General features: G+C 29.5%; 2 protein-coding genes across 3 annotated transcripts; one reads left to right on the forward strand and one right to left on the reverse strand.

Annotated features, from left to right (window-relative positions):
- Window positions 1-1,153: 1,153 nt before the first annotated feature.
- Window positions 1,154-10,201, reverse strand: LOC108783316 (arrestin domain-containing protein 17). The gene is made up of 9 exons (XM_018551861.1): window positions 10,173-10,201; window positions 7,062-7,528; window positions 4,266-4,421; window positions 3,844-4,058; window positions 3,534-3,719; window positions 3,241-3,449; window positions 2,353-2,603; window positions 1,503-1,631; window positions 1,154-1,432 (listed from the first exon to the last, which is right to left on the reverse strand). The coding sequence occupies exons 2-9, from the start codon at window positions 7,177-7,179 to the stop codon at window positions 1,416-1,418; spliced, it is 1,281 nt and encodes a 426-aa protein (XP_018407363.1). The 5' UTR covers window positions 7,180-7,528; window positions 10,173-10,201; the 3' UTR covers window positions 1,154-1,415.
- Window positions 10,202-10,466: 265 nt separating this feature from the next.
- On the forward strand, window positions 10,467-13,577 carry LOC108783328 (synaptobrevin homolog 2). Of its 2 annotated transcripts, XM_018551874.1 has the most exons (6): window positions 10,467-10,643; window positions 10,761-10,810; window positions 11,086-11,136; window positions 11,716-11,948; window positions 13,152-13,222; window positions 13,500-13,549. In XM_018551874.1, exons 1-5 carry the CDS (start codon window positions 10,578-10,580, stop codon window positions 13,187-13,189), a joined length of 438 nt encoding a protein of 145 aa, XP_018407376.1. In that variant the 5' UTR covers window positions 10,467-10,577; the 3' UTR covers window positions 13,190-13,222; window positions 13,500-13,549. The 2 variants fall into 2 exon arrangements, with proteins under 2 accessions (XP_018407376.1, XP_018407377.1); XM_018551875.1 differs by lacking the exon at window positions 13,152-13,222 and having other exon boundaries at window positions 13,500-13,577.
- Window positions 13,578-16,317: the final 2,740 nt, after the last annotated feature.

The raw sequence follows: 16,317 nt of genomic DNA on the forward strand, positions 1-16,317 counted from the left end.
AAAAAAAATTTTTTTTTTTCAAAGAAGGATTCTACCTTTTTAAGGAGATTCTAAAATCGTTTATTTTACCAATTAAACACAATTGTCGTAAAGGATTTCTCAACTTTTTTAAGAGATACTATATGAATTAAAATCTTTATACTAGTAGATTATATGAAGAAACAACGTGGAGTTCTTAAAATTTTAAATTAAACTTACAGTTAGACATTTAATTTTATACAAAAATCCTTTATGAAATATTTTTGTGTTTGTGTGCGTATGATATTGAAATAGTAATATGTAGTGATGTGTTGATATCACATAAATCGCGTTCCACTGAATAAAACGGCCGTTTTGAAGTTCGATCTTTAGTTATAGATATCTTTAATATGTGAAGAAGTACTTGTAAGAAAATACATGTTTCTTATTTTTGTACATATTTTAACATATCGAAACTTAATTTTAAATCGAAAAAAGATTGGTTGTATTCCTTTGTCAATATTTAAGGCAGTGTTGTTAAAAGCGTCGAAATGGATGGGTTCAGTTCCTACAATGATATGTTTGCCGGGCATTTGGTGACTAAATGTGAATAATAATACCATGTACATTTGCTATGCTGTAAATTTGGAATACAATTATTGTAGAATAGCAAATCTCATATAGAAGTGAACATTCACGCACTAAATTCACGATTGTATCATATATTTTTCCTTTATATTTTTCGCTCCTTCTCCGACTTCCATATATTGCACTTTTCACATTCACAATTCTAAATTCTTCAAATCGATTCGCTTGCACAAGTTATCAATGAATCTCTCTTTCCTTTCCCTCTTCTTTCGTCCCTCCCTCCTGTCTTGTCTTTCTCCATTTTGTTATCCCTGCTGTTCTAATCGAAATTCAAAATCCTGTTTATTAACGTTACTTTTGCTATTATATGACTCGATGATATGATATGATGTTGAAATATAAAATAAATTGTGTAAATATGCCATTTTTGGCATAACTATCTTTATTGTTCCTCCTTGCATACTCCTTTTTGCAGATTTTATTCCGACATTTTTCTTTGCATATTCTAGCGTGTTAATTGTTATTATATAAATAAACATGGCATACGAAGTACATATTGCAAAATTATATTTTTTTATTATATATTATACATATATTCTGCACATGAAACATGCTGCACAATACACTCGTAGTCATACAAAGCAGTGTGATAGTATAAAAATATGTATACGTGATCAATTTACACTTAAAAAAGTTGAATAATATATTTATACAAGATATTATATATGAGGTAGTAGCAATTAGGCTGTTTTTGATTTCTTGACTTCTTTGTTACCACAAATGCGTCGAATAAGAAGTACTCGTAATGCTACGTGGTGTATTCACCTTGTCTCAGTTTATTTTTCAGAATATAAGCATTCCATTTTTGATTATGTTTTAGGTGGGTCTGGAAAAAAATGTTAAAAATGTAGTATCAAAAATGATACATTCAGTAATAAACAATATTTTATTCTTACATGGCGTTGTGAAATTGAAGACCGGATATCTTGGTGCGAAAGGCTCGTTGGCACCATGTACGTAATTTGACTCATCTTCATCTTTGATACTATCTGCTCTTTGCATACATTCTTCATATGATGGTGGTGCTAAATAAAGACAATAAGCAATATTAAATTTCATAGGACCGTACATGTGAGAACACAACCAATAGAAAATAAATATCTTTAACGGTTTAGTTGGATCTTGATTAAGTGCTTGTATAATCCTGTGTGAATGTATATGTTACGTATGCAGTACTTTAAAAGATATTATGTTTTTAAAATTGTATACTTTAACATGTTCCGTGCTGGGCTAATTTTAAGTAACTTGACCATCACAGTATTTTTATTTGTGTTTGTCATATTTGTTGAATAATATGTATTTTATAATGGTTACAAAAATTACTAAAATGATTATTAAAAAAAACTATAATGTATCAATATTATATCATTTAAAATCATAATTACAATATATGTGATATCAACAATTATTTCATAATGATGTTTCTATAAGTCAAAATCAAATGGTTTAAGTGAAAAATTTAGCGACACTAATATGTGGAACATGTTAGAGTTTTTACATGCAGATCAAATTTTTATAATAAATCTTACAAAATTATATTTTTATTTCTTAATTCTATATAACAAAAATATTGTCACAAAAAATATTTTCTTTTTGACCTTAATTTTTTATACTTCTAATTAAATTAAAACAATAAAAAAAAATATTCAATTATACGATATGAAAGATATGATATCATATATTTATTTATTTTCAAACTTTAATATTAAATTTCAAACATAATTGTTTACAAAAAATATTGCTTACGTATGTCCCACGGGTCAGTCGATGTGCCGGGTTGATTTGGCGAGGTAAAACCTATTGCCTGAGGATAAGGCGTATTTGGTGGTGCGTAATCTGGAGATGTCGGCATCGGCGGCGGTGGATCATAATCGTATTGCATTACATTAGGAGCTGTAGGCTGGTGCATGGTTTGTATATAAGATGCAGATGAAATAGTAGAGCGTAATGGAATTGTTCCGATCAAGATTGGGTAAACCTTGGTAACGCTACAATGCCTGCAATATGGCGGAAATTGTAGTGATTTCTTAATAAAATCACTAATCAGTATAATTTAATTACGATTTTCTATTTTCGTAAATTACGGAACATTTGTTGCAAATAATTACAAAATAGTTCCTAAAAATGTTAAGAATTCATTAAAAAAGCTAACTATTAACTGTAACATATATATGTACAATCGCACGAGTTAAATTGCTTTTTATTTGATTGCTACTCTCTAAATCTCGTGGAGTGAAATTTCACTCGAAGAGATTGAAAATTAAGCCAGTCTTGAAAAAAGAAGGAAGATATCACGCTTGTTCAAGAGTAGCAGATTTCTACTGTTTTTAAAGTGAGATTCATTCTTTTGGAATGAGATCCACTTTAAAAGAGTGAAATTTTAATCCCTTTTTTTGGAATGTAATATCAGGATAGACGAAACTTCGCTCCAAAAAAGGAATTAAGATTTCATTCCTTTAGAATGAATCTCATATCCAAAGAGTAAATCTCTAAAAAGAGTAAAAGTCTGTCACTTTTGAATAAGTGGTAGTATTTTCACTCTTTTTTTCAAGACTGACTTAATTCTCAGTCTCTTCGAGTGAGATTTCACTCCATGAGATTTAGAGAGTATGCTTTGGGAAAATATACACATACATCCCAGAGACATGGATGGTAATGCGCAAAGAATATTTCTGATCTATTATATTGCAGTATTCCAGTTGGGATGGTGGTATTGGCGGAACCTGTAATCGTGATGGAATGTCAGCTTGTTGGCCGAATGGTCCCATTCTTTGCTGGGCTTTTAAAATCGCCTTATCTGTCTTGGTTGTATTATATGGTGATCTCGCATGAAATTCTAAGGACTTTATAAATAGAAAAAGAGATCATAATTGCTATATTGATTGAAATTAATTTGATAGATACGCTAGTTACATAGCTATACCTACTCGTTCCAATTTAACACAGATCTTTGTCACATTGACACTGCTGGCATTATCGAGGTTGACCATAGTTTCTATCGATTGTCCTGGAACGAATCCTGTCGTCGGTATTCTGATACGTATCTTCATCAAACCCAAATTGAAACAGCAGAAACAACAAAAATTTTCGCTTATTTCGTCATCTACGCCGATCTAATGAAAAGCAGATTATTCGATTTTGGTAACGTCATCGCGCGCAGTATCTTCATTTTTTGGAGTTTATTTCTGTGTAAAAATTATAGAGGCAAAAAAATCTTTGTGTAGCGATGTTACTTACGCATTGATGACTGTGAGTGTTTAAATCGTAAGATGATACCACGGTAAACGCAATTTTACTCTCATGATCAAATCTCCAGGGTCGATCAATAACAGCCTTCATCGTGTATCTGATGTGACCGTTTGTATGTTCGAAACTGCATGGTATGTTATAGGGTAATGAAAAATTAAATGAGTATCTATGAAACCCCGCTGACATCCGTACCTCCCCATTGCCTGAAATTTAGAATGTGTGTATATGTGTATTTCGTTTATTTAATAGTCAATCAGAAAAAAAATCTTAACTGAAATCGGTTCCCGATTCACTGATTTCAGTTAATAAAGTTGATCGAGCAATTATTTTATTATATAATATTCTTCTATATGATTCTTCAGGTGATTTTTTCTATTTCTAATCTAATAGATTAATCTTGTGAATGTTACCTGCTGTATTTCCTAATAAGTAATAAGTTAAATTAAAATACTGCTCGTTTGCTCGGAAATGATCAATGTGGGTGTGATTGCGTCCTTCGGAATCCTTGGTAATCCTTTTTCTCTCCCAGCTGACATTAGCTTCTCCCTTAATCGATAATTTCAACGCTGGAATCAAAGAAATATTGATATCCTTAGTTTTCTTATTTTTATACATTTTTTTTATTCAAATGTAATATGAAAAAGTAATACGTTTCAATCTCTTTTTATCTCTATTATTTTTTAAAATAAATATATTACTGAAAGAAATTTCCAGTTATTGTTGTGTTTTTTACAATGATTATCATTGATTAGCCATTTTTCTTTTTATACATATATTTGACAAAGAAAGATAATTAATAATTAATTTTAATAAATTAGACAATTCTTGAAAATTTCGGGAATGATATAATGGCTTGGAAAAGATCCTGAAATAATATACGTATATGTATTTGTATTTAAAAAAAAAAAGATATTTTGACTAGAATAAAAAAAAATTTCTACTAGTTTTTTTTCACGTAGATTATATAAGATATATAGGAGACTTGCGCATTAGTGACAATGATGCGACATATTAAAACATACCTCACACGAAGTTCAATGTCATTTGAAACGTATCAATAATACTCAACACACGAGAAATATGTAGTATTGACATGTTACTTAACTAGTTATAATAACTGATATACAAAAATAGTTGCAAAAATTATGAAGTTGATATATATCATATACTATTGTTGCTCCAGAATACGTTGATCCTTTTCGGCTAAATTTGTTAAGAATTGAATTAAATCGAATAGTAGCCACGCGAAAATTACCTGTGGATAATTTTTGGACTGTTTGCAACTTTGAAAATGTAGATTGTGAAATGCATGTTCGAATGAAATTGTAAGACATTTCCATGGAAAGTTTTCGAAAAAATAAATAAAATAAATAGTTATTTATGAATTTTTATATCAAGCAGTAATTTTTGAGATATATATTATATAAGAATTTACCGTTTGAACTGGTCTATAAATCGCATGTAGGTAATGCTGCATCCAACGCACACTTCGGTGTTTAAACGTAATTCGCAGTTAGTTATAATATTTAAACACTTCGTATTATTTCATGAATAATTGCTTAAAATAAAAATTTACAAGTAACTTTTTTACACCCAGTATATTCTGGTATATACTCCAATATTATCCATCAAAAGTAATGTACAATGCATTTTGATAACTACGACTTTGTTTATAAAACGCATACGAGAGCGAGACAATTTCAGAGCGTCTTTGTTTGCTTACTGTCAGTATATATATCGTTTCTGATAACACGAATCGATATAACTAGGTATGACCATATATCTAATTGACATTTCTTTCGTTTCATCCAATTAACATTAAATAAACAAGTTTTATTTAATTAATTAATTTTTTAAATAAATTAATAAAGTTGTTGAACATTTTTGTAGAGAAAAGAGGTTTCATAATGTTACTGTTTTAATATTGAAACATGAAAGCTAGAAAACATGAATGTTCATGCCACATTTCGTCCATATGGTCTCAATATTTAATGTCACGTTGAATGTTTGATAATGATATTTTTATGACAGGGACTTTTTGTCAGTAATGACAACCCCCTATAGAAATTTACACACAAACAATTAGCACATTTAAATAACCACCAACAAAAGAAAATTATTATTTCCGTGGTGTATGTATATTGTAGATAATATTGACATAGAAACTATTGTGTTATGTGAATGCATATATTGTAGTAATATTTAATTATGACTATATTTGATTGCTATATAAATGCATCGCATTATAATGTAACAGAAATTTCTATATTTGACAATTTTCATTTCATTGTAATGAATACCTTTTTAGAACAATACTTTTTTTTAGAATAATTATCGGTTTTTTTTTCCTGTTTTACCAACTTATAAAATTTTGAGGTTCTTGAATCCGTTTTTTAAGACGCTAATTAATATTCGAAGAATTCTTCGGTTGAACTCGTCGATTTCTTTTACTTTTTCTATTCAGAATCTATTCAAATATTTGTTCATCATGAGCGATTTAAATGACGTATTTTTCCGAGAGCTTATAAACATCCAATTTTTTACAGCCCTGGTTTCGCACTGCACGCATTTTTACGCACACATATATCCATGCCTGCATACACTCGCTGGCGCCAAACGCTCTTGTCGGTGTGGCGCCAATGGCATTAGAGGTGCGATAGTGATGCCAAACATGCCCTGATGCCCCGCACTCACGCATACGCGCAGTCTAAAGTGCCAGTACAGTATCTAATCCGTTCATGAAATGGCGTCCTTAGTCGCCCCAAAGGGAAATTCAATTATAAATATATGAATTACAACTTTGTTATTTACTGATATGAAATGTATTTTACGAAAATACACAAAAGTTTTATGTCATTTATATGGGTACTCTCGTTTATTAAAATTGAAAATTTATAGATGTTCTTAAATTTTGAACAATTTTTTTACTTTTTATTGCGCGTTGAAATTTTTTACTATTTGTGCATTTAGTCCGTGACAGTGTAATATCTTGTGCAGCTTTGTGAAACGTAAATATACAGATTTCAACAACGGTATTAAATGATCTATTCCTCACTTAATGACTACAGCACTGCGCGCTCAGCTGTAAACAATGTGCATGCGCGAGTGCGGAGCAAGTCTGGCATGACTGGGACGACTGGGTGCGATCGCTCGATACTGCGAGCCTTGTGCCGCGCCTGGCAGTCACGTACCGTACGTTTATTTACCTCGGATAGTCTTCTCTCTGGCCAGGTCAACGATGACGTCGCCGGTGACGATTTCGCCAGGCTCGTAAGTAGCGCCCGGTCGGTCGAACTCGATGCGAAAAGTCCTTAACGACGGCATTGGAGAATGTGCCAAGATCTCGCTTTCATCAAGCAAGATCGAATTCGGATGATCGATGTAATCCGAGGTGGAATATACGACTGAATGCAACCGGTCCGACCTTTGTCGACAATGTCGACCGCCAGTCCTCTTGCGACGTTGGTACCGCGTGTTCTGACCGATCGCGTTAGTCGCTAGACCGACGCCGACAGGCGTCGAGACGTAGGTGGGTGGTTGGTATCAGCACCCCACTGTGAACGTCATCGGGGTGCGTGCAGTATCCCTTATGATGCTTACGATGGTTTAGTGGTGGGAGCCTTTCATTCTTTTTAGTCTTTATTATAAGAAGTAAATGTGTGAGTATGAGAAGCTGAGAATGTAGAGAATAATTTCATGTCATTAGGATAATGAAAAGAAAAATATGTTGTAACATTATTTTAATATGCATAAAATGCGCATTGAAAAGACTATTTTTGATGAATAAAAATAAAGTATTTAAAGAAAACATTATATTTTTCTTATACTAATTTTAAGAAAGAATCAACTTGCATGTTAGATGTACCATAAACAAAAGATAAATGAGATGTACATATGTTCTATGATGTATATATATCTAATGAGAAAAATTTTGGTAGAGTTTAATGTAACTTTTAGAATATACAAATTTTTTTTTAAATATGGACATATAGGTACTAATTTAATTAGGAGGGCAGACACTTTTTGACTCCCAATAATTTTTACCTTTTTGTTTTTTAACAAAAGGTTTTTCAACAACTGTAAATAATTTCTGCGATTAAAACTGCGAGAGAGCATTGGCCAGTATCCCGATTCTATAATTTAATCTTAATGATAATTTATAAGTATTGTTATAATGATACTGAATTGTCGTTAAGAGTTACAAAATCGAGATACAGACGATATCTTATGACGTGGCGAATTAAAGCTGGCATGTCGTTTGCTATCCGTGAAATTGGAAAGAAAATATATTTTGTTTTACATGTGAAAGTATATAATCTTCACATTTTATGTAATGTAAAGGCTATTAATATATGATATACGTATAAAGATATATATAAAAAATATTATTTGAAATACTTTTGCTTTGCCCCTTTTCCAACGCTTTGTATGTGAACATATATTTATTAGATTTTATCTGCATGTGAAAAATGAAACTTCTAATTGTAAGCATATGAGTCATTCATTAATAATAAGTTCTCACGTGTAAGAAATACTAACATAGTTTCTATAAATTGCTACAAGCATGAGTCATTGTTCAGAGTGTAATATAGGTACTCTATATTATTAGATATATGTATGACCGGTATGATGTTATAATTGAAAAAATTCTTCGAAATAACGATGGGAAATTACGGAGAACTGATAATGTTGCATGATGTGTAATAATACTATGACACAAATACGTCATTCTATACGTCACAATAACGTGAAAATTATCAATCTTCAAAACTATCACACACACAAGATCAGGATATGTATTATGAAATGCAATGCCGAATATATATGATTCAAGGAAAATTGCAAAGTTTTAGATACAAAAATAATAAAAAAAAAACACGAACTCTCTCTCTAGTACAACTGGGAATAGAAAACTTATCTAAAGACAAGAATGTGCAATATAAATTCACAAAGTTAAATTCAGATCTAAATCAAGAAGACGATGATTGAACGATAAAGCTATAGTTGATTCAGTGTATTACACGCGTTTGCGTCAGCTTCTATGAGAGTAATACTTCTGCAAGTGATATATATGTATTTCCGTTCTTTATTGAATCGTTAGGAATGCATTATTGTCGAGATACTTTTGTCATCTGTCAGACCGATTAAATAATCAATCAATGATACTTGGAACTGTATCACGTTTTGAACATTTCTATATAAATTTATTAAATCATTGTTGCGGATTATATACATATATAGTCGCTTCTTAACGATTCTTTTTTATAATTATTTGTTTTCAGTAATTGATTGTCAAATAAGGAAGATCGAGATAATTAGTGTATTATATTATTATATAATTTTTTCACGTGCGTATAATGCACATATTATTTTTTTTCTCCAAAATGGGATTGTAATATTGTGCATCTATCTTATTGAATTTGCTGTATGCATTTGTCAGTTGGTAGTTTCTGATACTACTAATTTTATGTATTTATATGATATTAGTCGCGTTCAGCAGACTCAACTGTTGCGGAGCGGATCCGCAACTTGAGCACTCGCTGTTATTAGTGAATTTTTTATATCATCCAATAGTAGCGAGCGTTCACGGATCTTCTTCGCAACGCTGAACGCGAACATTATATTATCAATGCTGTAAGTTAGACACCGCGATAGAAATTAATTTTTTTTGTTTACAATAATTATTTATTTGTACGTTCAGATGACAGATAGGCAGTATTTTTTTAGTGAAACTAAACTTATAAAATTTATTTAATACGTGTGCTATAAAAGGAAACACATATATACACACGTTCAACTTATACTTACAAAATTTTCTACAAAAAAGACATTACATAATAACATTTATTTTTCAAAATGTTTCTTTTTTGATTAAAAATAAACAGTTCAAAAAGATTAGAGATAAGTTAAAACGATAAGAAATAGTTTTAATTCGATGTAATTGTTATCATGCCAGATGACTTACTTGTTTCTTAGCAAGTAAAATATTCATAACAAATTTAGTTAATAGAAATAATAATATAAGACTTAATTAATAAAGTATTGTAACTAAAAAGGGGCTGCAGACAATGTACGCAATTATACATACTCAAATTGTCATATTGACAAAAGCGATTCCACGGATATTCCAAAAAAATATCGTAAAATATCATAAGATATAAAATTTTGTAGGATACTATAAGGTATCCTATATATTAATGTTTTAAGATATCTTACTATATTCAAATCCTTTCATCACACAACATAGAAATGTCCACAGTACAGCAAAGGTTGCAGTTTGAAAATTAATGACATATTTGTGATATCTCATGGAGTACCTTATGAATATCCCACGGACGTCGCGTCGTCTAAAAGACGCGTATCCCAAAATCCGTTGGACATCCTTAGGATAAAGCACGCTAAAGATGTATCGCATTTGTTTCGATAAACAGCGATCTCGTTGGAGTTCAAACTTCACTTTAGGATCCCCTTAACAAAAAATAATTTTGTTCTGTTATTGTACATTTGTACATCGCTCATGGTGCCATCTACTGTATTGATCTGCGGTTTCTGTGCATTCTGCCTTACGACTGTCACGAGGCCGGTAAAACAGAATGGTTTCTGTCAAAATGGCCGAGGTGTTCGTGGAAGGTTAAATTCTAATCGTCGCAACAAATCATTCAGGTGTGCGAATCAATCATTTATAGCCTGCAAGTGATACGCGGGCCTATTTTCCCGAGAATATGTTGTCATCTGGCAAACGCAGTTTATCCAAAGATGACATCAAAACCGCGGACAACGATGAGAAAGTGAGTATCTCTCATGATCATCGCATCGGAGTATGTATATCAAAAAACAAAGCAGTATTCGAAAGTGACGTCACGCTTGGCGGGAAACTTGACGTATATTAAACTGTTCTTTTGCAGGAATCGCTATTGGAGCACGACAGCGATTTCGATGAGGAGATGCTGTTCACGTAATATAGAAAATTATTCTTATATAATCGATTGTAATAAATATTGTAAAAACTTCTATAAAAATATTGTAAATGTCATTTTTGGTTAAAAAAAATATTAAAATAATAAAATAGTTATCTCTTATTTTAACATTTAGTATAAACTAGTTTTACATTTTAAACTAAATGATCAATTTACATATTATATTTACTTTTGTTTGTTCGGATCTTGTTATATTTTTCCGGTAATTGCCTTAATTAATACAAATGTATTAATATAAAATATGCAATTACAGTCGACCCAGCACATCAAGTGGAAATGAAAGCATTGACAATAAAGTGGATACGTAAGTAATGATTTTTAATTTCTATATTTTAAGGATTTATATATATATATATAATATATACGCTAAAGTAATAATATATATTAAAGAAAACATCCAAATTGACACAATAAAAGTAGAATAACATCAATGTTGTACTTTCGTTAACAAAATATAAATATAATGTATAATAGCACGCGTACATAACAATTAAGTAAGTAGAATAATAATTGGCTTGTTTATAAATAATTTATAAATTCATAACGAATACAATTCTGAAGCGTGAATAAATTTATGATAATTGATTTTGCTGAGTGATTTTGCTGAGCAAAAAATAGTATCATTTTTAAATAAAATTGAAATTTATTTGAATTAGAAGAATTATTTTTAGTGCACAAAGAACGAATGTAGATTGTTACAGATACTTAAGAAAAAAAGTAATTGAAAAAAGCACGTGCTTTTTAATCTTGTATTAGGCTTGAATTGATCTTCATATTTACGATATATCATGATATTAATTTATAATTTTATAATTGATATGATATTATATGCAAATTAATACATTTGAGATTATGGTGCAAGTGATATTATTTGTATTTGAAGCGTTAAGCTGCAAATTCAAGAGGTGACGGACGTGATGCGAGATAATGTTCAAAAAGTAATGGATCGTGGCGAGAAACTGGAGGACTTACAGCAAGCAAGCGATCGTCTCAGTATGGCTGGAAATGAATTTAGAGAAGCTGCGAAGAGAGCGCAACGAAGAGCATGGCTCCAGAATGTGAAATCGAGGATCATCATTATTAGCATCACTGTGACGATTGTACTTTTCATTGTTGGTAAGAAATAGTGTTACGTATTCATAAAATTAATGTCAACACGATAAAATTAATTAATGTCACTCTATATAATGTCACTCTTATCTCTTCTCATATACTTTTTGAAAGCTTTTCATATCAATTTACACATGGTTATGCTTATTCATTTTGGCCCCTTAAATTTGTATTTCTTGACATTTAACGTAAAATAATATTTTAACATGAATATTAATGATAAAATAAAGGTCACCGATATTGACATACCATTTTCTTTTTTGGATAATATTTCTTAAATAAAAGCTAAAACTTTAGAAACATAAATATAAATTAGAAAGTATCCTTTATTAAATAATATAGCAGTTTTTATAATACTGATTGTAATTTGGTAATTTTAATTAACTTTTTCGTGAGATAAGCAAAAATAAGTTTATATGATAAAATGTGTCCTAAAACTGACATAGTACTCAGTAATGACACATATTCCTATTCTTTTTCTTTTACAGAAGTTATCTACGAAAAATATTTACAAATGAATGTTCATGAGATCTTTTAGAATCTGTTTATTTTAAAATAATTTTTTTTTTTCATTGATTTACATGCATATTTTAAGCTGTTTTACATGAAGCAAACATTTAACGTCCAATATCTTTTTTTTTTTTTTTAATTTTTATGTCAGTATCGGTATCTTTACTAATTAGAACTGATGATTTGTGGCTCGGAAGGACAAAAATCTTTAGAATATAAACTGTAGTTTAAAAAGAATGTATAAGATGTAGATTAAAAAGAATTTATAAGATATTCTATATGCGTAAAGTTATATTTTTTAAATTAATTTTTTACTTAATTTCGGAATATGAATTTTTATTACAGTTAACAATTATTAGAGAGTTTAAAAAAATTATTTTTAATTTTTAATTTCTATATAGTTATGTTAACACATTAGCGTTAATTCAATTTAATTATTTTTTCCTGTTTATTATATTTTGAATACTAAGAGTTTTGTATTTATATATTTAAAATTATTTTTGTTCTGTATTCTATTCTGTTTTATTTATCTTTTACTTAGCACTATTATATTTTTCTACGTATATTTTACATAACTCTTACATTAATTTAATTATTTATTTAAATCAAGAATTTAAAATATCAATGTGTTAAATATATTTCAAATCAATCAATTTTTGAAGTGTGCTGTCTAGTTTGATTAGTGCATATCGTTTTCAGTTATGGACATCATGGTACTTTACCTGGTTCTCAGATAATGAATGTTCCGAGCCTCGATCATTCAAATTAAGGTATATAATCTTTTGTATTGTCCCTGAACTTTGCACAGTAATGTTTGCGTATAAAAATTACAATAACCACGTGTTTAAAAATCATAAAATTTTTATTACGTTATGCAGTTGTCTGAATTTTGCAATTCTTTTTGTTCGCATTTATTAAAATTTTGTTTCAATTGTTTTTTTTTTATCACATTTTATTACATTATGTGTTAATACTTGCATTTTTAGTACGTAATCGTCAATGTCCTCATGATACAAAAAATATTAATACAATTTTTTTTCTTTTCAGGATCCATTGTTGTGAAATACGCCTGACTGAGAAATCATCAATATATTGTACATGTTGTACATGAAGACTATCTTCCCTTAAATCATTTATAAGTATTGTAGTTATATAAGTTTTTCTGTATAAATATATCTTCTATTATTTATGTAAACACATGTATCGTTCTTTCTGTACATTTTGTTACCATAAAAATTATACTTATGTTTATCTTATGCAAACAAATTAAATTAAAACGACGATGTGTTGATCACAATTTTATTTTTTATGTCAGCAATTTTGAATTAAATTATATTTATATTTCACTGTTGTTATTAGATAATAAAAAGGTATTTCTTCTGTTTCATTTGCTTTTTCTTTTCTTGCTTAACATATTATATTGTTTAAAAAAAGTTTTTGTTGTGTAATACATAATTTTACGTATATCTTTCATATATATTTTTATAATGAATTAATCATATTATCTGATATCTATATCAAACTGTAATGAAGATATGGAATGATATAAGTGTTAGTAGCTTTTCTGTTATCGAGAAACAAATACGTATATTTTAAGTATTTAATCATATTATGTTTTGATAAGTTTCAGTAAGCTTGCATATTAATTTATTCCAAAACTGAATATACTGCATTTTTTTAACATACATAATAAACATTTTTTTATTACACGTAGAGCCTTTCACGTTTAAGAACAAACTTATTTTTTTACCTTGAATATTGATGTAATATATGTAAATAAAATTAATTTATTAGGTAAATATCAGTTTATACATATGCGGCTGATGTTTTTATATAAAAAAATATGTATTATTCCTTCTCTCTCACTTTTACTCTTTTTCTCACGTAAATGCAATAATGTAAATATAATGACATATTCTTGTACTGTCTTTCATTTATTATTTTTTGTCTCTCAGTTAAAATAAAGCAAAGTTTCAGAATTCCCTGTTGCCTTTTAGTTATCATGTAGGGATGAGAAGTTACTTTCAGTAGATGTAGGAATGGAACGTTACTTTTGTCATTACTTTTCAAAACAGCGAACTTTTAAAAGTAACGAATTGATGTATTGCAAGTAATGAATTACTTCTTTCAATAAATAATGCGTAATGATGACAAGTCACTTTTCAAAAATCATGTATTCAACCTAAGCTTTTAGTTAATTATCATCATAATAACAATTGCGACGTCATTACCAAATCATTATTTTAAGAAATAACAGCAAAATTAACGGTAAAAATAACTTCCTATTCCTAAGTACATGTATTACACCACCACACATATGAGTTATTTTTTTAATGCTTTATCTTATTCTCATTTACTTTTGATATCAATAATTGTTAAGAATTTATTCTCAAAAAAGAAAAAAAAATCTCTATTTATTATATTTATTCAACATTTTATTTTAATATAGGAAGTCTGATTATTAATATTAAATTTAATTTTACTTTTAAACAAATAAAGATTATTTCTTTTGAACCTTATTAAACATTGTTTTTCTTTTTCTTCTGTGTAAAGATGAATTTTTTATTTAAAAATAAAATAAAATAAATGTTATTAATATACAGGAAAGGATATATCACATATTATAGACAATATATTGTGTTCTTCATTGAAATTCATTAAAAGCTTACAATTTCGCAATGAAAAGCGATCATGTTATAGAGCAATTTTATACGTGACAAGCTTTATATAGTGTGACCTACAAATTACGATAGGCGTACGAGACTATCTGTGGTCTGTTCAAAATAACCAATTTGACCATTGTCATATGCTGTTTACGCCAACGAATCACAGTGATGAGCATTCTTTCTTAGTGTCGTATCAGCAACACGATAGTCACGTTTTAATTATCTTTTATCGAAGATTGCTGATTATATCAAATTAAAATTTATATTTGGTCTGAAATAACAAAATGTTTTTGTTGCTTCATTATTATTATTTGTTCTCTTATCGTATCTACATATAAAAAACAATTTTTTGCTGAAGTATCTAAAAATTCAAGTAAATTTAGATAAATTTGAAAATAATTTTGTTGGATTATCAATATAAAATTATGTAAGATACTTGAGCATGACGCGCAATGCTGTAAAAACTTTTGACATTCTAGCAATTAGAGAGTCAAAATTATTTTTAAATCTGTATCTAACTAAATTTTTTAAAAACGTTAGTAAAATCGTTTTTTTTTTTTAAATAAAGACTTAAGAATAAAATAAAATGAGAAATGTGTATGAATGCATTGAAACTTTCTACTTTCTTCTTTCTCTTAAATCACGCTACTTAGAAAGTAAAATTACTTTTGCTGTGATTCTGTATGATACGATAATAATAATTCTGTTATTAAAATGTAAGTAATTAAGAATATTCGATTAGAGTTGTTTGAAGAGGATTCCAGGATACGCGATTGTACCGAACCTGTTGCAATTTTACTTTTTCGGAGCACCCGCCTTTAGAAGCTGATGAGAGCGGCTTTCGTAAAAGCTTTTGCGCATGTGTTATCCATCGCAACGTGTAATATCAGCTTTATCACTCCCACTGCTCCGGAGTAACTCCGTAGGATGGCTCATGAGTTCGTGATGATGACTACTATGTACAAGTCTGTCCACATGGTTGGGGGGATACACGGATAGTTTATATATATCGGAGTCGTCCTTCAACTCCGTTTCAGTCATACCACGACGTTCGCGTTTATCAGTACTTAACCGGTTTATAATGTACTTGTAACCGGTGTTTGTAACTAATGCGCGATTGACCGCGGGCTTCTGGCGCCATTCCTAGGTTGCACGCTCGATTAATTTCCCAAGTTCTAGGACGAGTAAACATACGGAAA

Source organism: Cyphomyrmex costatus, unplaced genomic scaffold (assembly GCF_001594065.2).
Source record: "Cyphomyrmex costatus isolate MS0001 unplaced genomic scaffold, Ccosl1.0 scaffold148, whole genome shotgun sequence".
NCBI lineage: Eukaryota > Metazoa > Arthropoda > Insecta > Hymenoptera > Formicidae > Cyphomyrmex > Cyphomyrmex costatus.